Here is a 22,278-nt window from a genome sequence, read left to right as displayed (position 1 = left end):
TAAACGACTTGTCCTTATGAAAGATTGGTAGGTCTTCACTACACTTAGAACGTAGCATTTATGGTTCGGTTGTTAAATGCATTTAAATAATTTCCGTAGAATGCAGTGAGGAGCCATCAAGGCTAAAAAATTAATACCCCTGAACGACTTATTATCCACTTGGTGAATCGTCACCAAACTTTGCCTGTTCATATCTTGTATGGATCTTCCTCGAGTCTGTTCGAAGGCATTTTGTCCACTATGTCAGAATACTGGTTATATGACCCAGGGAAGTACCTACACCTTCAGTATCTTGAACAATGAAATGGGTCCAATCGCTAAGGTGACTATGTCTTAGACTAGCTGACAAACGAAATAGAATGTCCTTTGTTAAAACGTAGAGCTCGTGAGACCAAATATCTAATATATAGAATTTTCCTCCGGCTACCTTGCCTAAATGATTCGTGTACCAATGATTCGTAAATGATTTCTATTTGAAGCTAAATAATTTCAGAGATCAGGCAAATCACTAAATGTTTCAAAGTATTTCAGTCTTCAATTAATACCGATAAGCTCAAACTCCTATAGGCAGGAGACTCTATACTTGACTGGTTTGTTTGTTGAAGTTCCCATCAGACAATGTCTTTGAATCAACAACATACGAGCCCTATCGCATAGATGCTCGGCCTTTGTCCTCTCAACTCTATATGACTGACCTGACTCCTGGATGCTCAGCGCCAATATACTATCATATGAAGCATTCAACTACCATATAGGTATATTCCCTGATGCCTTGGCTGTACTTCGCCATTAATGCTGAACCGGCTATAAGCTGGAACTCTTCTACTCTCAGTAGATTACCAAACTCTGGGTCTCTTTCTCAGCTTCCCGATGCTCAACCTTTATTTGCCATAGTCTATGGCATTCAACTACCATAAAGGTAAAACTCCTATGCGCTGGCCCTATTGCCCGAAATCTGATTGAATTCTGCAACTCTTCTTTAGTCTATGAACTTCCAACGTATTCTTTTTAATAATTTATCCGCACTGACAGGATAACTGCAACAGTCTCCTAATCAAGGTACTGGGATGAATTATTAGTTGAATCCTCGATGTATCTTCTTCAACCGCTGGATACCGAATGAGCTCTCTGTCATCCATCTACCTGTTCATACCCCAGCTATTTTTAGAACTTGTTTCTAATTGGTCCAAATTTAGACATAGAGTTTTACAACGAGTTCTTGCTCTATCAAATATTTGGTTCCCTTTAACTTTTGTATATGACATTATGTGTGCTGCTAGGACCCAGCTATCCATATAATGAACCAAAATCAGCCACAAATGACCCAAAGTCTATTAATTACAGCAATTCAACAATAATTATAGCAATGATAGCATAGAAAGGTAGTCAAGCATTATCAGTGCTTAATGTGTTACGTTATCAATATATCAAACATACAAATTATTATGACACACTACTGATTTTTAGGTCAGTGAGTCTAAGGACAAGGTCTGTTAATAGAATGAGGCCAGTAATAGTAATGTGATATTGCTTTTCTTCACTGTTTTTTTGGAGCAAAGATTTGAGCCGAGTATACATGAATCGATAAACGTTTCCGTTTTGACTGAATTTCTATATATCCGGTTAGTATTTAAGTGTCTCTTAGAAACCAGGATATTAAATTGTTCACACTAAGATAATACTCATCCGTAGAAATCCTTACACATTTTAAGGATTTAATAAATAACCAGCTGGATATGCATTCGACACCAGTCTACTCACTTTAATACTGAGAAAAAACGACCCAGTCAAAAAGTACAATTGTCCCTCCAACTTCATGACACGTTGGAAGGTGACAAGTAAATATCTTACCTAACTCGTACCTGAACTGGTCAAATGCGCTTGTTGCAAATTGTGAATAAATCAACTACCCGATAATTTTTACAGAAGACATTGCGTATGAAGCTGTCTGTCACTTGAGAGGCGGATTCCTGAAATACATGGAAATATACATATTTTCATCAAAAGAAAATCTATTTATAATATTTCGTTGATTTCAACAATGTTCCCGTTTTATAACAATGGTCCAAAACGCTAAAAAGAATTGTCCCGCACAGACCTCTGGACCAAGTTTAGTGAATTAATTCGAGAAAGTATTTCCAAATATGTTCCAATTAAGAAATTAGGTACCAAAACGCTTCTCCCCTAGGTCACCCAAGACATAAAAAGATTAATTAGAAAGAGAGACATCCTCTTTCAAAAGGTCAAAAAACACAAAGTCAAAATCAGTACACTAGGAAATTCAAAACCATCAAACACCTTATACAATCTAAGATAAAGAAAGCATATGAGGCATACATAGAAAACATTTTGGATATTCACCATACAGATGATACTGACATCACTAAATTTAATACCAAAAAGTTCTACACCATCATTAAAAATGCCAGACAAGACAGCCAAGGTATTTCCCCACTAAAAGATCAGTCCAGTGGTACCCTCACCTCAGATAATCTAGGAAAAGCAAATATCTTGAATAAACAGTTCCAGTCTGTTTTCTCCGGCATCTCCCCACTATCATTGTCCCAGCTGTCCAAAAATTCTTTAAGGAACCCAAAATACCCAGTGATGCCGAACATAAAAATAGACCCAAATGGTGTCCTGAAACTACTCCAAAACCTCAAAGTGGATAAGGCTGCCGGCCCAGATAAGATTAAGCCCATTGTCCTTAAGGAACTCCGCCATGAGATCCTTGATATAGTATCACTGCTATTCCAAAAGTCCCTAAACTCTGGTCAACTCCCGTCCGAGTGGACGAAGGCAAATGTCGCCCCTCTGTATAAGAAAGGTGATACTAGTGATCCAGCTAACTATAGGCCCATATCATTAACATGTGTTGTCTGTAAACTCCTGGAGCATGTCATAGCATCTAGCCTATCCACACACTTCACAAAACATAACATACTTTATGAACTGCAGCACGGGTTTCGTGAAAGACGGTCCTGTGAGACTCAGCTCATTGAGTTAGTAGACAATCTAGCAAAAAATCTTTCCATAGGTAAACAGACCGATCTTATCCTGCTTGACTTTAGTAAAGCCTTTGACAAGGTCAGTCACTTAAAACTATTACACAAGCTCCAAGAACACGGTGTGTGTGACCAAATCGTGGCTTGGATACAATCATTCCTTATAGGCAGATACCAATCAGTAGTAGTTGAGGGCATTACTTCTGATCAAGTCCCAGTCACGTCCGGTGTCCCACAGGGATCTGTTCTAGGGCCCCTCCTCTTCCTACTATATATTAATGACCTCCCCGACATGGTCACATCCCAGATGCGTCTGTTCGCAGATGACACAGCCATCTATCTCGCGGTAACTTCCCACTCTGATTGTCAAAGGCTACAAAATGATCTCCTTAAGTTAGAGAAATGGGAATCTTTATGGGACATGGAATTTAATCCTAGTAAATGTCAGGTCCTCCATATAACACGCAACAGGAAACCCATTGAATTCCCCTATAAACTTCATGGCCAAACATTGTCCCCAGTTAAAGATGCCAAATACCTTTTAGTTGACATCAGTCACGATCTTAGATGGAACACACATATCTCCAGAATCACAACAAATGCAAACAGAAAACTAGGTTTCATCAAACGTAACATCAAAACAAAACATGAAAGCATCAAAACTCTAGCATACAAAACATTTGTCAGACCGCAGCTTGAATATGCCTCATGTGCATGGTCACCACATACACAGGTCAACATTCACAAGCTGAATTCAGTTTCTATTCTTTTATTCTGTACTAATCACCGACACGCACCCTGCCCATAATACTCGCGAGAGGTGTGAGGCAGTATAAAGAGATAGATAGATAGATAGAATACAATGTCTTTAACAACAATTATTCTCCTAAACTGGAACTTTAAGTTTCAATAGCGTGTTTTGGGTGGTGCACCATGTACTGGATGTGTTGACTTTGTTACATTAACGGTATTATTTGTACACACAAATATACACTTCTTTGTCCAACTTTTTTTCACAAGTCAATCTTGCCAAATATAGTCTTACACTTCCCTAGAATAAAAGCTTACTACATGGCACTGTAAGAAGAGCTTTCAGCTGCAGACGAACAGCGAAGACAATGCATATTGTGCAAATTTCAACAACGATTTTAAAGAGGCACCACAAAATAACTGTATTCTTTTGTGTTTCCATGATGGTAATTATACATGTTTTGCATGAAGAAAATGAGAAATAGTAAGTGTCTAGTTACAAAGTGACAGTGGCATATTTAAGGCCAAGACAATGTGTTAAATGTCTTAATATTTTATTGAACTAAAGCAGTATGTACATAAATCAACGAATTTAGTTAAATTTTTATCACATTTTGTTTCTATATTGTAAGACAGTTATTCATCTATATTCTTAAAATTGACTGAATAACTGTATAGAAAAAGTTGTAAAAACACATTTATTCAGGAAGGGCCTAAATTGTCCACCTGAAAACTTGTGGTATAGCTGTATCTCACCTGTATTATCAGAATGATTTTCATGAAGATTCAGTGGGCGAAAAAAGTAGGCCACTAGGTCGGTGGGTCTTTAAGAGATTTTAAGTTTCATTATTACAAATGCAAACTATATATCTATCATCATCGCACAAATGAAGAAGAGTTTGCTATAAATTAATGTTTTTTATTGTTGTGTGGAAAAACATACACGTGCTATTGAGCACAATGTTATTCCGCTAAAGAACGAGTGCGTGTTTCTTGATGAAAAGCTTATAATTTTTTAATTACATAATTACTGTTATACGCTGCCGAGGAAATCCATATTAGGCGAGAGCGAAGCTTCGTAACTAATAATATATAGAAAAATAACGTGAATACATTTTAAATCACACAGTGTAATACTGGTTTCTATTGTGTCGTCACGTGACTGAAAGAAACACATTCTACTAAATGAACTTATATAGGTCTGCAATAAGAACGATTATCTAGTAGTTAACAAGCACATGTGCTGTTTCAAGCACAATGTTCAGTCATGCAGTGAATTACTAAAATCTGAGTAGGCATGATACTGTTAAGATGGTGCTAGCATAAACTAAGTTACACATTTCAAGCCTTGATTTTAATTATTTGTTGAATATTTTATACTGAAAGTTTTTGGAAAGTGACATCTTCCTTGGCTATTACCAGTTTGTAAAACAATCATAGTAAACTTATGTTTTTACACAAAATTCAGTTTTTTATTTGAATGTCGTATGTCGCGTACAGGACGACCCTCATTGTTTTAATGTCGTGTGTCCTATCTTTGGCCAACTTCACACAGCTGAATAATCATGAAAGAACAGTATATTCGCTAGGTAGCCAGATAAATCAAGTTCTATAAACAGCCAGAAATCTAATTTATAGCAGTTACCATTTTATAACTTAAACAATTAGCAATTCAAAGCTCTACAAGCTTTTTCCCTTCCCTTCGGTTTCCACACTTTTAAATTGATCCAAGCATATTAATCTACGCTTGACTTTGTCAATCTAATGTTATGATGATTTCCCTCCAAATGATTCAGAATTGAAAGGTGCAAAAAGTAGTACTCTTAATATACTTTTTTTTTCTAAGTTCCTTTATAGATGCAAAGACTTAAATTAAAAAATCTTTGATAACAATTCTTTCTTGCTTTATACGGATATTGAAATTTTCTGTGGAAAAACTTTTTTGTACCTCTTGGCTCATCACTTTCAACAAACTTATGAATGATATTTAAAATTCGTGGTTTTATAACATCTTGGAAAGTGAGTATAACAACTTGTTAATAGCCATCATAAACTGACCACACAATGGGGTCTCCGTGGCCAAGTAGATAAGATCGTTGACTTCAAATCACTTGCCTCTCAACGATGTGGGTTCTTGCCTTGCTCGCAGCGTTGAACTTTTCGTGTGAGGAAGGTTGATGGTTTCCAGGTGCTCGATGTACGGAGGAACACCTGGGTTCTTTCTCTACCATAAGAAAGCTGCAAAGTCGCCATATGACTAGCCTGAGACGCCGTTGATAATATTTGTGCTTTGTCAGAAGAAATCATACCTAATGTTTATACATTAAAGATGCCACTTAATTTGCGCTAATAGTGTTAATTGGCATTCATCAAGTTTCTGATATTATCAACGCCTGGGGAAATCTGAAGGAGTTTCCATGTCACTACTGATTATCGATTTTCTATAATTAGCCTAATTAACATGTGATCATATTTGCGCTTGTTTGAAACGAAAACGAGGCAACGATGCCAAAAATTCGGCAATTTTCGTAGATTACTAGGTCTACATTAATATAACATCTTGACAGCTATGACGCAAATTTTAGTTTAAACTTACATATTTTAAAGTTGTTAAAACTTGCTGGAAAAGCTTTTGGAGGTACAAATTGGAATTTTTCTCTAGCCCGGAAATGTTCGAAAACCTTCGGAAGTACATGATTCCGATCTGTCTCTTCCGTGAGAATTCCGTTTCTATTTTTAGCTATGGATTATTGCTTTCAGAAGTTATCGTTCTTTATCAAACACCCGCATATTTCGGGTGTAATGTAGGTGGCGCTGCGATCGGAAAACAGGTTTCCCCAGGCTGTCAATTTGCAGGTAAATAAAAGGTTAGAAATTGTCAGACTGGATTCCCAGGCTACAATATGACCTAAAATGTGTCGATGTGATGCTTTACCAAGCAGCAATTTCAAATTATCACGACCAGATGGCTGATTATTTCAAGAATATAAGAGAGAACAGAGAAAGCATAAAATAAAGTCAATTCACTGCTTCTTTTCACGTAGACTAATTCGAGTGTTCCAAATGTTATGAAGGTGGTATAGTTGATGTTAAACTAATTATCAACGGGTTTATCTTTGTTATTTTGTGAGTGCTGCTACTGTTTCGCATACTGCATCTACAAGTTTAAAACAAAATGAAAAAATGATAAAACTAGTTTTTTTCTTAATGACTAAAAACAATTAAATACATGTAAACGTTTAAGATATCTTTCAGTCTATTACTACTGCTTTAATTGTATTGAAAATAATGCACTATTATATCTGTATAACATTTAAAGGTGCACATATAATTCAGTGTGCATGTAATCGAATTCCAAAGATATTAATATATTAACGGGTTACATAAATTATTTGACAATTTTAAATACAACCATTTTGCCATAACTTAACAAGCTTATTTTGTTAGGGGAAAACAAGGATGAATATCCAAACGGTAAAATCAGTAAGTGTAAACTCCACAGGTCGCTCAATACGACAAAAATGAAAATGTTGCAGACTGTTTGATTTAGCTTGTCCATAGACGTCATAAGAATTCACGCTTCCGACCATATCGTCTAGCACTAGGTTGATCAGAACTAAATATTTGCACACGTTACAAGTAAAATAAAATAAAGACATATGCAGATGTGTTCATACGGCGGTGTACATAGAACCTTAGTCATTCACAGAATGCAATTCCATGTAATTGGTGTATGTTAAAATATTGTGCTTTCCCATAACGGCCACAGAACGGGCAGAACAAACAGAGGGGATCTGAGGGTATGGAGTCTGCTTATCAAAGACGCTGTAAAAAGACAAACTTAAAACACAGACTTCATATCCAAGGGGTTATTAAACAATACCAAACGCTATGAAAGCGAGAGTACTGAAGCTACACACCGAAATATTCAATTTCAAACCGAAGAGAACCATTAACACATACACATAAATGTCGTGCTGAACGATCTGAGAAGATTAAAATGTAACGGCCCTAATTGAATACACGGGGAAAGTTTTATTGAATTTATTAAACGAGTTGAATAAAATAATAAAATGTGAGGCTCTGCTGAGCATTTTATCAATTGTATTCAACGAGTTTAATACATTCGATGTGATAGGACACAAATATATAGTATTTATTTTATCACATGTATGCTTTACCTGCCGAAACATCAAAATTTCTTCTTTCTTTACCCATTATAGACCAAGTAAATTCGACCAACGTCTCCTTTACTTAAAACGACATCAACGTCAAGGCCTTATGTGTGGCTGCCGTAAAAATTCGCCCCGACTCCACCTCAATGTTGTAATGACTTTCTGGGCCTTCGGGATCATTGATTTCAATTCATTTAGATTTTCTAAATTGTTACAAGCTTTGTAAATAAGACAGCCTGTGTGGAAGTTACATCTTTCATTAAATGACATCCACCCAAGTTCTTTTAACATATCATTTGTTCTTGTTTGGAATGTTTTATTCAAAATTATTCTTGGAGCTCTACCTTGAATTTTCATTATCTTTTTTAAAGAACTCTTATTTCCTTGGCACTATACAGTACAACAATTCTATTCGATTCTAGGGGCGTGGGTAGTGTTGCATTTTCCATACTGCTCATGAACAGACTCAATCAAAACGGGTCTGCAAATTCAGTTTTCAGTTTGCTTTGTTCTCGGTGCTTCCGATGGGTCTACTTTCCAGACTTTATTTATTACACTAGTGTAATATCAAATTTATGTAATTCCCAGGATGTCAAGCATGTGATAATAACTCAGATTTAATACCACAACAGCTAGTCATGTGCGCGATCAGCTTTTCATTTTTAACATCAACAATCATTCAAGATTTTGTTCTATTACAAATAAACAAACAAAAAGGTGGAGGTATATTATAAAACGGTCATTACAACAGTAACAAGATCTGGGATTTTGTATTCTGCTCTCGTGGATTTTGCAAGGACGGATCACACTCGGTACATGTGCGCCTCGTGAGATCCGATCTGGCAAAATCCATTTGAGCCGAATACAGCATCCCAGATTGAACTACTGTTATAATAACCCTATTATATATACATAGAACATACTTTGTCCCCTCCAACTATCTCATATTTTATGACATCAGAATCCAAGTCTGCACTGAACCTAGGTATAAATATTATGTAAGCTGGTAATAGAAACACTTAAAGAACAAGAGCTGTCAGAGGACAACGACACACGACTAATTCCTCTTTTATGACGCTTGATGAGATTACACCAAAACTGCTAAATTGGAAAAGGAAATAGCTTTGAATTATGGATTACCTCTCATGACTAGACTCAAGCAAACAGAGTCTGCTTTTATTCTTCTTGGTTGCATTCTTTGTTTTCGAATGATCTTTTTACAGATTTTATTAACTATCACAACAGCAATCTTTAAGTGCCTTGCGGCGGCTGTAAAAATTCTCCCCGTACTTGGATTCAGTATCGGTACATATTCTGGTCTTTTGGGATCATGGAGTCCAATTAACAAATGTGTAATAGAGTTCCGCTTATGCCGATGCTAGGGCGCGTGAGAGGTGTTGCACATTTCCTTCTTCTCATGAACAGACTCAATCAAACCGAGTCTGCTATTATTCTTCTTGGTTTTATTCTTTGCTTCCAAAGGCTCTGTTTACAGATTTTATTACAGGGCCTGTACACTGCATGTCATATCATTACTGTTAGTAGGTCCAATCCATTCCCCACAAGTGGTTACTCAGATTCCAGGTTGCATACAAAAACTGAACATGGATTGTTTTAGACAATTTCCACTAGTAGTTCGGTTTAACTGGGTCTGATCATGAGAGGTAATGGAAAGTGCAACACCCAAACGTTGCCAAAGCAGTAGCATAACGTCGTAAACAAGAGGACCATGATGGTCCTGAATCGCTCACCTGTCCCCACATGACCCAGTTTTGAACTGAGTATGACGTTGTTTTTTCTATTATTTGACACAGTGTACTAGTTTTTGAGCTCACGTGACCCTGTTTTGAACCTGACCTAGATATCATCAAGATATAAATTCTGACCAAATTTTATGAAGATCCATTGAAAAAAAATAGCCTCTGGAGAGATCACAAGGTTTTTTATCATTTAAACTTCTGACCTAGTTATTGATGGCACGTGACCCAGTTTCAAATCTGAAATAGATATCATCAAGGTGAACATTCTGACCAATTTTCATGAAGATCCATTCGAAAGTATGGCCTCTAGAGAGGTCACAAGGTTTTTATATTTTTAGACATACTGACCTAGGTTTTGACCGCAGTTGACCCAGTTTCGAACCTGACCTAGATATCACCAAGATGAACATTCAGACCAACTTTCATACAGATCCCATAAAAAAATGGCCTCTAGAGAGGTCACAAGGATTTTTTTATTATTTGACCTACTGACCTAGTTACTGACGGCACGTAACCCAGTTTCAAACTTGACTAGTTATCATTAGGTTGAACATGCTGACTTATTTTCATGAAGATCTATTCGAAAGTATGGCCTCTAGAGAGGTCACAAGGCTTTTATATTTTTAGACATACTGACCTAGGTTTTGACCACAGTTGACCCAGTTCCGAACTTGACCTAGATATCACCAAGATGAACATTCAGACCAACTTTCATACAGATCCCCTGAAAAATATGGCCTCTAGAGATTATTTTAGATTATTTGATAGTTTTCTAACACAAAAATTATTTAGCATCTAAGTTTTCTTTTCACTTCCTGTGATAAAGTCACGAGAGCTTACAGAGCTGAAACCCTCCCCCATCCCACTACTGGCGCCGGCATTTGTCTGTTCAGCTGTCTATCCGGAAGGAAGTAATGGTTTTCACTTAGTCTCTAAATGTCCCTTCACAACTCCCTCCCATCTTTGTTGCAGTTATTAAAGTTTTTTTGAGATGAGTCCTGTTTTATATTTTTACTTTGACATTTTTTACTTTTACTTGACTGTGTTTCTCAATATTGTTTCTTACTCATCAAGACTTCATCCACAACACATCCCCAATAACTGCCATTCAGAGTCTTCTCATCTTTGTGGGACATCTTCATTGCCAATGGAGAACTAGTGGTTGATATGTTAAGCAACCTAATTTTTATTTTTGATTAATATATGCATGTAAATCATTTTTAGTATGTGATATGTTGTTATGTTATATATTACAAAAAATATTTATCATTGTGTTTATGTTATTTCTAATTGATATATTTAAACGCTAAAAGATGCTCTTGAGCCTGTTTCAAAACTTTGTAGGATTTTTTTTTCTCATACTTAGAACAATATAAAAGCAGTCTTACAAAAAATATTCAGTATGTATATAACCTAGACTACAAAATTTATTTATCAATTCCCCACATATTATCCCAGATCCCGGAACAGGGATAACAGGGATAACAGTTGCTGTCCGTAAGTATTGACAGGTGGCACTCATTAATCTTCGCCAATATGTTCGGGCGTTTTCTTTATTTTACACCATATTTGTAACCTGAAAATATCTAAATTGACCAAAATGACAGTTTTCCTGCATTCTAAGTTTACAGATGAAATTTAAAACAAAATGAAAATGGTCAAACAGGTGTCTCGAACTCACATCCCCGAGATTGGTAGCTGAACTTTTTGTCAGCACAACTATAATCTGCATTTACGACCTGGTGATAAAGAAATGTTTATATTTTATTTGGTTTTCAATATTTATATTTATATTTAAGTTTTAGCACCGAAAATTTATTTACGGAAGCATACGGAATATTCTTGAGTGACAATTTGATAGTTTCGGACAATACTAAATAATCCTCAATAGATAAAAATTACATGCAGATAGGTTTAATATTCAATTGGGGTAAAACCAAGACACCAGTCAAGAGTGAATTGAGGTGGAGATCCCTTGATAATAGTTGTAACATTTAATCCAGGCATCACCTTTAAATTAGACTTAATAGTTTTGTTAGCTACAGGCTTATTCCCAGGTGTATAAGTTTGCTGAGTAGCAATTCAAAATGTATTTATATAATGTCTGAAATATCCAAACATATCAGAGTATCTTCTATTAACAAATTCAAAAGTCAGATTTTAAAGATGCTGTAGAAATCACTTTCACCTTTAACAAAATTGAAATCTATGGCCTGGCCTGGCCCGACCCAGTCGAAAATTGGGCTCATCGGGCCAGGCTAGGCCGGGCCGGGCCAGGCCAGGCCAGAGATTAGAACATACCCATTTCAGTTACTGGTAGTTTATTTGATATTGTATCTGTTTTATTGTTTGCATATCTGGTATATTCAGCTTTTTTGACGTTTCATTTGCTCTCAACAAAGCTATTCCCTTTACAATTTTCATTAACTTGTCAATATCTACTCAATTTGTGTTTAACCTTACCTTCGGTAGTCAGGAGCATAAAAATACCTAATGTGCCTAAACAACGAATACTACTTGTGAAACTGATGAGTGTTACCTATGACTAAATAAATTTTGTTTTGGTTGTAGATATTATGTTTATGAGAAGTCTTGATATCAGTCAGCTGCTTCGAGTTCGAAAGACGTCTGTATGTGCTATATCAGGTTGCATGAGTCTGTCCTGTTATTGCACACTATTATGACTTAAACAATCACACATGTATCTCTCGTGAACGTTTTACAATGCCTATGTGTGCTTTACATAATTATCTTCATTTGTATCTCCGAGCTTAAATTGCAGTGTTTGCTATTTTGGATTGGCTGCGTCTTAGACATTCATTTTCAATACTAGATTCGAGTTCAAGATAAGCACTCCACTTGATAAGTTTTCTTTCGTTCTAAATCCTTTCGTACTTGTTTATGTTAAAAGTTAGTAAATATGGTTAAACTAAGGACTTCCAGACGTTTTCGTCTATCAAATATCTTGTATTTTATGTTTAAATAATCAACCAGTGAATTGACGAAATACAATTTATTGAATATATTTCTTTAAACTAAACATTTATTCATAACACCAGGTCTTCATTGTGCGCAATTGTGCACTAGCAGATACGTATTGAACGGAAAATCAATAAAGCTTGTTTTATACGTTATTATTTGATTTATATAACAAGGAAGAAGTTTAACATTCCACTTAATAACTGATTCCTAGTACTTGACTAAGATCAAAGTTTTCGAAATATCTTATCTAGTATAAATGTTACAACTAGTGTACAAAAAAATATCATAATTTGTGGCTTTCAAACTAACTGTGAAATGCAATGATTTTTGTTTTCAAAAGATATAGCGGAATTAATTGTCCCGATGCAACTGGAGTTCATAGTAGATCATTTCCATTGCAATAAACGCCGGTGTATATTTTAAATTTGTAAGATATGGCTTCTAAACAAAGTTTTGTATTAGTAGAAGATTTAAATGAAGGAGATTTGATAGAGTTTGACAGAGCCATGGGTACATATTCCCATTGGGCGGTATATGTAGGTAAGATGATATTTTAGCACTTAAAACTTAGGGATGTTTGTAAAACTACATATTGCTGGTTGATCATAAAAGTTAATCAGCTATTTACGCCTGTGGATAAATTAATATTAATCTAGAATTAAGTGTTACGAATATTTTTGATATTCGGCGTCTTTTAGTACTACTATTTACATCGAAAATCTAAATATCTTTAACTAGCAAACACAAAGTGCAATGTTTTCACAGGTGGTAATTTTAACGTTATGAGAACAGTATGATGGGCCGTCAACAGAAAATCAAAGTAAATACATAAACTGGACTCCGAAATTATTTTTATATCTTCTTTCAAAATATATGTGGTTAATATTTGTTTCAGTCGCACTTAATCATCCAGTTTATCAAATACCCTACTCGTTACAATGCTATCAGGGTAGTTTTTTTGCCAAACATGCATTGTTTCACATGAATCTAATTGTTAATCTGTATAAATGATTATCTGTATTTGTACACAAATATGTAATATAATTTATGATCTGAAAGTGATTTTAAAATAGCTTCACTAGTTTACACAAAAAATATTTTCCCCTTGTTTTTGTCTTTCTTTTTTTTTTTTCGTAGTTTAAACAATCTTTTCTGAGTTTCAATCTATCACTTGCCTATGTTCTAGGAAAATAAAGGATCAAACCTGACATTAAACTGCTAGCACTTTACTCTTTATGTCAAGCCTTTATTCATTATTGTGGTTTTTAGAATGTAAACTATCGTGTATATCATGTCTATGCAAGACTGAATGCGGTCTTTAAGGTTCCATGGAAGCTCAAACCACAATGTTTGGTCGTACAATACAATAACTAAATAAATGTAGAACATATTTGAAAGTATATAATGATTATGAGACAACTATGATATGCATTCAGAAATATAACATTCCAGCTTTGATATATATTACACGTGTCAAAATGTAAACAAAAAACATGCCATAAAATGCCATAAATTGTCCTCTTAGATATACACTTAACGTTAACGTGTAATTCTTAATCTATAAATAAAAGACATAGTTAGAGGACATTTAAGTGAGTGTAATATTATAACAGTTTTCAACGAATGAACACCATAGGGGGCAAAAGCCACTCGTGAAAGTTGGTTTTCAAAAATATTGACACATACTTTATTCGGAAAATCAAACAGAGCAACTAAACTAATTTAAACATTTCTTTTTCTATTTCATTTTTTTCAGTCGTTTCAGCAAAATGTTGCTACAGTTAGGTCCATACCTCTAAAAGTGTAATTTATACTATTTTCTTTTGTGAAAAATATCAATTATGTCTTTCAATATGATATTATTGTACGATGATGAGATGAACATAGAAGTTTATGGACCTAGTCCAAAAACACAGATATTCACCGATATCATCATATAGAGTTTAGGAAGTGTTTTATTAAATGGCTATACTTAAAAAAGCAGTAAAATTAATATCTCACTTAGATTTTTGAAACGTAACGCTGACTGTGGAAATTAAATATGGCTTCCTGCTGTTTGGCAGATCTATTTCTAGTATTAAGAGTAAGTGTATTTTGTAGAAAAAAAAATCTTGTTCAATTATCTTAACAAGGTAATGAGTTTGGTAATCTGTCATATCTTTATGTAAATTGAAAAGTCGCAGAGGCCTTTAAATTCAATTTTACCATTATCGTGAGAAGTAGAGTTTTAGTAATTACTGATTAAAGATATCTATTCAGATCGCAAGGAAAGTGTAGTCCTTGGTATTACAAACTTTAAGACACAATTTAAAACGCATTCCCTCTGACCTTTTGGAATGTGAGCTATTAGGGAACGGAAACGCAAACAGAAATATGCCTGGTTGACGTTAAAGACATGCTATGCTTCTCTTTCATTATCAATGTATTTTATCATAAGATATTGATTCAATTCTAGAAAAGCGCAAGAAAACGAGTCTATCAACGTGTCTCAGAGAAATATTGTACGCAACTATAAAACATTTTGTTCATGTTTAGCTTAACGATCAACAACATCAAAAATATTGTGTTGTCTAGCGTGGGCACGCGCACCAGAACGACACAGCAAAATGTGCTACGTAAGTCGCATGCATACCAACGTGACTTTAGGATGGTATCAGAGTGATTGAAAAAGTTTTGAATTTCTTCTTTAAGGTAATGGTGATATTATACATTACTCACCGAATCCAGATGCAGAGGGCAAATTTAACTTCCAGTCTGGTACGAACAAAGGTCTCAGTGTTAGGAAGGACAAGTTGAGAGAGGTTGCTGGAAATTCTGATACTTACAGAAATAATGAATTTGATGATGAGCTAAGGTAAGGGAAATATAGAAACAAAGAAAAATATCAAACAGGGAATGCCACGCACCAAAAAGAGTTAACATGGAGAATCTGTAAATATGAGCCTAGTTGTTCTGTCATCCTGTTTCTGTCAATAATTCATTCAAATGACATCTCCTCCTAAATCACTTTGCCAATGTCAGCTAAACTTCACAGGAATATTCCTTGGACGATCCTTTAGAAAATGTATTAAAAGAAATCCATTCTCTGCAGAACTGTGGTAACGATGACAACGGAAACTAAATATTTAAAACTCCAGTTATAAATTAGAAATTTTGTGCCCGATTTTGAAATAATTTCAAAAACTTGTTCCTAGGGTGGCCATCTACAAGGTTCGTTTAAATCATTCCTATTTGACAAAGGGGGCGTTGTCACTTTTAGGTATACAGTGGAAATCAATCTATCTTTTATCAGTTTAATAAAAACATCCGGACAATGCATTGTCACATGGCATCTGTTTTGTTCCTGCAGAAAGCTTACTGGACACTTGTAGGCTAGACTAGTTTTGGCCAATTATAAGCTCATTCACGATGAATTTCATAAAAGATAATGCCCCCCTCCCATAAGGTACTAATCAGTACACCTTTGCATTCCCCGCTGTCATTTGTATGTAGGTTAATTTAAAAAGCTTTTATTCAATTTTCGAATTAGATTAAAATTTTGTCTACTTTAATCTTTTCCGATTGATGAAGTAGCATTCATCCTATACAAATGCATGTATACCAGTATTACTGACCGAGTTGTGTTATCCACCGTTGATTAATCAAATGATCTCGTGACCAAAAATTGGGTTGACATCTAAGATAAAATTCTAGTCAATTAAAATATGCGGGTTTTGGTGCAGAAATAAGAGTTACAAAGAGGGCATGTTGCAATAGTTGCTTATTGTTGGTTTTAGCATGCGTTCGTTAGCATTACAAAAATATTTCTTTAATCAGGTGTTTGTTTGTTGAATTTATATTTTAGACCTTTCAGAAAAGATGAAATCGTAAAACGAGCGCATCAAAGACTTGGGAAGAGTGGCTACAGTATAGCTACAAGCAACTGTGAACATTTTGCTACAGAATGTAGATATGGCGTGACCAAAAGCAAACAGGTCTGAAAAGAACTCAATTACACTAATTATAAATGTTATCTGGATTGGATATTTATATTGCTTATTTATTACAGTGATAGGTACAAAAGACAGATACAGTGCAAATTTATAGAACAATGCAGTCAGATTAATACAAAGCCTAATGAGGCTTATCAGTTACTCAATGTCAACATACATTGCATCATACAGAAATCATGCATTATACGATTGACAGTAAAAGCAATCAAATATAACGGTGTATATGATGATAATATTATGCAAAAATGAGAATATTACATGTATTGACAAATGTACAATGTTCTTTGCTTTAAACTCCCAGACCGTCTGATGATAAAAAGGGATTTAACCATATCGTTTTCTGGCAAATTCAAAGTATAGTTTAACAACTGAATAGTAACTAAATATCCTACAATATTTGTATATGTTTTATATCAATAGAACTTATTAATGCATTTGAAAATAATAAACTAATAAAAATAAGTATAATTATAGGAATTCTGCAAAAAAGTATTGCTGGAATCGAACCGTGGCCTTTATGTAAGATTGCTATTACTGAGACATTCTCACCAACCAATGAAAACAATTTCAATCTATTTTTGAAACACTACAGAAATGTTGTACCCATTGCATAAAGTCAACTAACACTAACATCCATTCATCCGTTCTTAAACCCGACCCGAACAATTCATACTGATTTTTTTTACAGCGCTGATATAGTATCAACCTTGTTCATCTATCCGAATGTCTGCTGCAAACTCCTGCTCATACTTTTTGAAGTCAAGTTCATACCGTAAGTGATTACCCATACGATACCTACTAATCAATGCAACAGCCTATTAAAGTCTGCAACAGAAATATTTCTTTTGTAGGTTAAAACTGTTGGACAGCGAGCACTAGATTGTGTAATACCGTCACCAGTACGGGCATGGAACAGAAGCGACGTGACTGAATTCCTAGCACCACCAGTGAAATGGGTTGCAGATAAAATGTTCAGTACTCATCCAGGTGACCTGGTACGGTTCCAGTAATTGTCATAGACATGATTTCTTATTTAGAATCAGTTAAGTTAACAAGACTTATCCCTGTATTCGAGACACGCTTAACACTGATGAAAAAAAAACGTGACATTTTAGATGATATTTTCTGTTCCGTATGTGATTGCAATAAAACACACAGTTGATTTTAAACTATCAAAAAAGACTGACCTACATCTCAGCTAATATTTTGCTAACTGACCAATATGTCAATTTAAACGCGTTATTCAACACAACCATTTAAGTACATTTTTCACAGTTTCTTTACATGTGACATCAGAATTTAGGTTTATAATGTTAGATATCCGGTCCCGGTGTGACTGCCCAGTTTTTCCTGAAGTTAGTTTTTCCTGGGGAAAATGCAAACGGTTTCCCCTTGTTTTTTTCTCTCCCTTAGTTTTTTTATACACAAAAAGGGAGAATAAACTAACTGACTGTATTTGTTCTCCCCCTCTTCCTAGTTAGTTTCCTCCTCCAATTAGTTTTTTCTCCAACGTTTTTGTACGAAACCAAAACAAAAACAATAAAAACAAACAAACAACAAAAAACGTTAAGTTTTATCCCTAAGATACACCAATCCCTAGTTTTGTACACAAAAGACAAAACAAATAACCAATTGGTTCTACATACCCAGTTTATTCATCACCCCAGTTAGTTTATCCCTCTTAGTTTTAATACCCAAAAAGGGAGAAAAAATTAAAAAACGTTCTTCTGTTTCCCCCTGTGTATGTATTTACCCATAGACGGTGTATACAGAGGGGGGAAATGTCGCTAGTAGTTTTTCTTCTCCTCTCCCAACGTCCTATCCCTGTAGGAAAAGCAAAACCAGCTGGATGTTTCTTCCGCCTGTTTAGTTCCCGCTTTTGTTTTAGTACACAAAATGAAACTTTGTTAACTTTAACATCTCATGATATATACTGTTCGATGGAGGATGTTGACCTAAGGTCAAATTATTAACAGGAAAATCACTGAGAAGGGAATACCAACTTGTCAGATATTTTGTTCTTTATTATGTATAATTACCGAAATATGTAGATAATAAATACTAGGGAGAAAGAATCAACCAGTCAGTTACCCGTCCCTCTTCACGGTCTGTTAGATGTAGATACATACATACTATGGAGGAAATAACCAAATAGTCAGTTTATTCCTCCTTCACCGTCTATTTTCATTCATGTATGTACGAGGGTTGTTCCAGAAAATCACGAACTTTATTATTTATGCAATATTAAAATTATCAAAAATGATTTAATTTACATGGACGTTTAACACAACGATACATACTAGGTAGGAAAAAAGGTCAGATTCTTCCCCTGCACCGTCTATTTTTCAGACATGCAGATCCAAATATACTAGAGAGAAAAGAAGTAACTAGTCAGTTTCTTAAATCTTAACCATCTATAAATACTCCGGTTATTCAGTTCTGCAGATACATTCATACTAGGGCGGAGGGAGGACCATCTGGTCAGTTTTTCCCTCTTTGCCACCTATTATAGAAGTATGTAGATACATATTATTTTGAGGAGAAAATAAACTACTTGACATTTTCTTTCTCTTTAATGTCTGTTATTCAAGTATACTGAGGAGGGACGGGGTTTATAAATAGCCAGGTTCTTCCCCTTCCAAATTTTTATCTCTCCAAATTTTTATCTCAAGTACTTAGATACTTACAAACAAGGATCAGTTTCTTCCCAAATCACCGTTTATTATTCAGACATACATACTACGGCGTAAAAGAATCAATAGGTCTGTTTCTGCCACTTTCACCATTTATTATTCAGGTTTGTAGATACGTATGTAGTAGGGGAAAAGAACTAAATAGACTTCACTTATATTATTCAGGTGTAAATGGAAAGAATCAAATTGTCAGTTTCTGCCCTCTTCGGCATCTTTTCTTTCACGTATGTATGCACCTGATTAATAGATGGTGAAGGGGAAGAAACTAACTAATTGTTTCCTTTCTCCCCTAGAGTGTATGCGTCTTCATGTTTAACTGATATACGGTGAAGGGGAAAGAAACTGACCAGTTGGTGCTCTATCCCCACTCCTTTTATATATGAACTTTAACAGACGGTGAAGGTGGGAAACTGACTTGTTGGTTCTTTTTTCTTCTAGTCTGTAAGATGGTATTCATGCCTGAATAAAAGAAGAATGAGGAAGACACTAATTAGTCGCTTCTTTTTCCCTCTACCATGTTTCTATTTCCCTGATAATAGATGCTGCGAAAGGTGAAGGAAATGGACTAGTTGGTAATTCCCTCCCTCAGCGGAAGGTATTCATCTACATGTCTGATTAATATACGTTAAAGGAAGAAGAAAATGACTAGATAGTACTTTTTCCCACCCCTCTAGTATCTGCGCAAGTACATACCTGAATGATAGATTGAGAAGGAGAAGAAAATGTCTAAATGGTTCTTTTCCCCTAGTATCTATGTGTCTGCATACCTGAACAATATATTATGGGGAAAGAAACTGACTGGTTGGATCTGTTCCCTCTAGTATATATGTATTTTAATATCTGAACAATAGACGAATAATAGATAATAGAAGAAACCGACAAGTTTGTTCTCCTCCCCCACTCTACCCCCCCCCCCCCACCACCCCACCACATACACACCCTCACATACACACACAATACATTAATATACATGCATACTAGTCTAGAAGAAAAACCACCCTAAAAATAGAAGTAGGTAGAAATTAACCCCAGGGAAAAAAGGCCAATTGGTCAGTTTTACTCGTTTTGTTTGTGCACAAAAGGGGGTAACTAACTCGAATGGGTTGGGGGACCAGCAGGTTTAGTTTTTCGTCGTTTCTTTTCGCGGAAAAAAAACAGGGGAAAATAAATCAATTACACAGTATCATAAAAGATAAAAGGTAAGGGTAGATTTCTCGAAAGCACAGATCACCACAAACTCAGAGCCACGCATTCGCGAAGTAGGCCGACAACAAAAAGAAGCTGTAACGGGAAAATATCACAGACGGGTTGCTTCAAAAATCCAACAAGTACATTTTAATTTTATGCAAAATATACATAGATGGGGAGGAAGGGGTAAGGGGCAGAAAAGGAGGTGAGAGAGTGGGTTAAATGGGAAAGTAGAAAAAGGATAAATATTCAAAATGGAATGCCACGTTCCTTAATCACGGTAATCAGTAAACCACAGCAGCGCAGACACTCATGTACGAAAGACACACACACACACACACACACACACACACACACACACACCAAACTTACATAGATAAACAAACAATTAAGGTATAACAACACTGTAGGGAACCGCCCAAGACACACATACGCACAAGCACACCAACACTGTAGGGTACCGCCCAAGACACACAGACGCACAAGCACACAAACGCATACTTATAAGCAGGAAAAAGGAACAATCGGACACAGCCTTATGATTCTGGCAGTCACTTTATATTTGCATGCTTATTATACGCATTTAACTTAACTCTTATTTGCTTGGATAATAAATATACAAAATCTACTTCTCATCTGCCATCTCGGCTATAAAAAAGTCTCTGTCGCTGTGTCATAGAGACAGTGATGAATAAATTCAGATATTATTTCAGTTTAAGATGTACCCATCTTTGCAAGTGCAAGTACGCTAACATATTGTTACAAAATACAATTAAGATGAGGAAAATTGATGTAACTTGTCTGAATCATTTTTCTTAAAACATTTTATGTAAATATAATTAGACTTTTAGTGTTAAGAAAGATTGCAGGTATGTACTGATGATTGATCAATTGTAGAAAGGCTGGAAAAAATCTGAAATGAGAGAAAAAAACTTAGTATTACTTTTACTGTCTAGTCAGATCATTAAAAAATACGAATCCGAAAGAAGTCTTAAAATGGTAGAAAATAATGTAAAATGGCATTTAGGTACACGGGACCCCAAGTCACCAACCATTGTGATTAGGGTCAAATTGACCTGACGCTTTTATAAATGGCTTAGATACTTATTTTGTTCGACTAACAGATGTTCGTTACCAAACAGAATGTTCCAAAATTTTGGCGGACAGGTTAGGTTAGTCAAAATATTTTTTCTTTGCTGTGTGTAGTTGGGACAGGTGAAGTAGAAATAACTGACTGTTTCCACTAAACCACAATTGCACAATAGCAAGACAATTACGGAACGCCGATGAAGATTAAGATTTAGTGAATTACATCTCATTTTAGGCGAGTATGAAGCATCTGGACCTTACGCTGACCAATTTTTATAAAGGCATTGGGCTTGAGATTGTTTCAATAGACGGTAAAGGGGAAGAAACTAACTAGCTGGTTCTTTCCCCCTAGTATGTATGCGTCCATATGTCTGAATGGTATACGGCGGCGAAGGAAAAGAACCTGACCAGTTGGTTTTCTAACCCCACCCCTATTATATATGAATGGAAACTGACTTGTTGGTTCTTATTATTAACTTATCTTTGTACATTTGTTTATCTAAGATAGATGCAAAGCTCTACATACATTTTGACTTTAAAAAACAGACTGTACTGGTGTATAAGTTAACAATAATAAGAAGTACTGAACACTCGAGAACTTATGCATGAATCAACATGAATTTTCGACAATAAAAAGAAAAAAG

At 35.3% G+C, this 22,278-nt stretch overlaps 1 protein-coding gene across 2 annotated transcripts; it reads left to right on the top strand.

Moving 5' to 3' along the window:
• The first annotated feature begins 12,901 nt into the window (after nucleotides 1–12,901).
• LOC128551706 (phospholipase A and acyltransferase 3-like) lies at nucleotides 12,902–17,844 on the top strand. 2 transcript variants are annotated; one of them, XM_053532622.1, is made up of 4 exons: nucleotides 12,902–13,212; nucleotides 15,364–15,526; nucleotides 16,526–16,646; nucleotides 17,516–17,844. In XM_053532622.1, the coding sequence occupies exons 1-4, from the start codon at nucleotides 13,107–13,109 to the stop codon at nucleotides 17,672–17,674; spliced, it is 549 nt and encodes a 182-aa protein (XP_053388597.1). In that variant the 5' UTR covers nucleotides 12,902–13,106; the 3' UTR covers nucleotides 17,675–17,844. The 2 variants fall into 2 exon arrangements, with proteins under 2 accessions (XP_053388597.1, XP_053388596.1); XM_053532621.1 differs by having other exon boundaries at nucleotides 12,907–13,212; nucleotides 16,517–16,646.
• The last annotated feature ends 4,434 nt before the right edge of the window (nucleotides 17,845–22,278 follow it).

Source organism: Mercenaria mercenaria, unplaced genomic scaffold (assembly GCF_021730395.1).
Source record: "Mercenaria mercenaria strain notata unplaced genomic scaffold, MADL_Memer_1 contig_1576, whole genome shotgun sequence".
NCBI lineage: Eukaryota > Metazoa > Mollusca > Bivalvia > Venerida > Veneridae > Mercenaria > Mercenaria mercenaria.
The sequence above is the reverse complement of the archived record's forward strand: the minus strand, read 5'-3'. Positions and strand labels throughout refer to the sequence as shown.

Excerpts from the sequence above, each read along its gene's own strand:
- LOC128551706 (XM_053532621.1), top strand. The coding sequence starts at position 13,107 with ATGGCTTCTAAACAAAGTTTTGTATTAGTAGAAGATTTAAATGAAGGA. Across the intron at positions 15,527-16,516 it reads GAATTTGATGATGAGCTAAG|ACCTTTCAGAAAAGATGAAA; the intron begins GTAAGGGAAATA and ends TTTATATTTTAG. Across the intron at positions 16,647-17,515 it reads GCGTGACCAAAAGCAAACAG|GTTAAAACTGTTGGACAGCG; the intron begins GTCTGAAAAGAA and ends TTTCTTTTGTAG.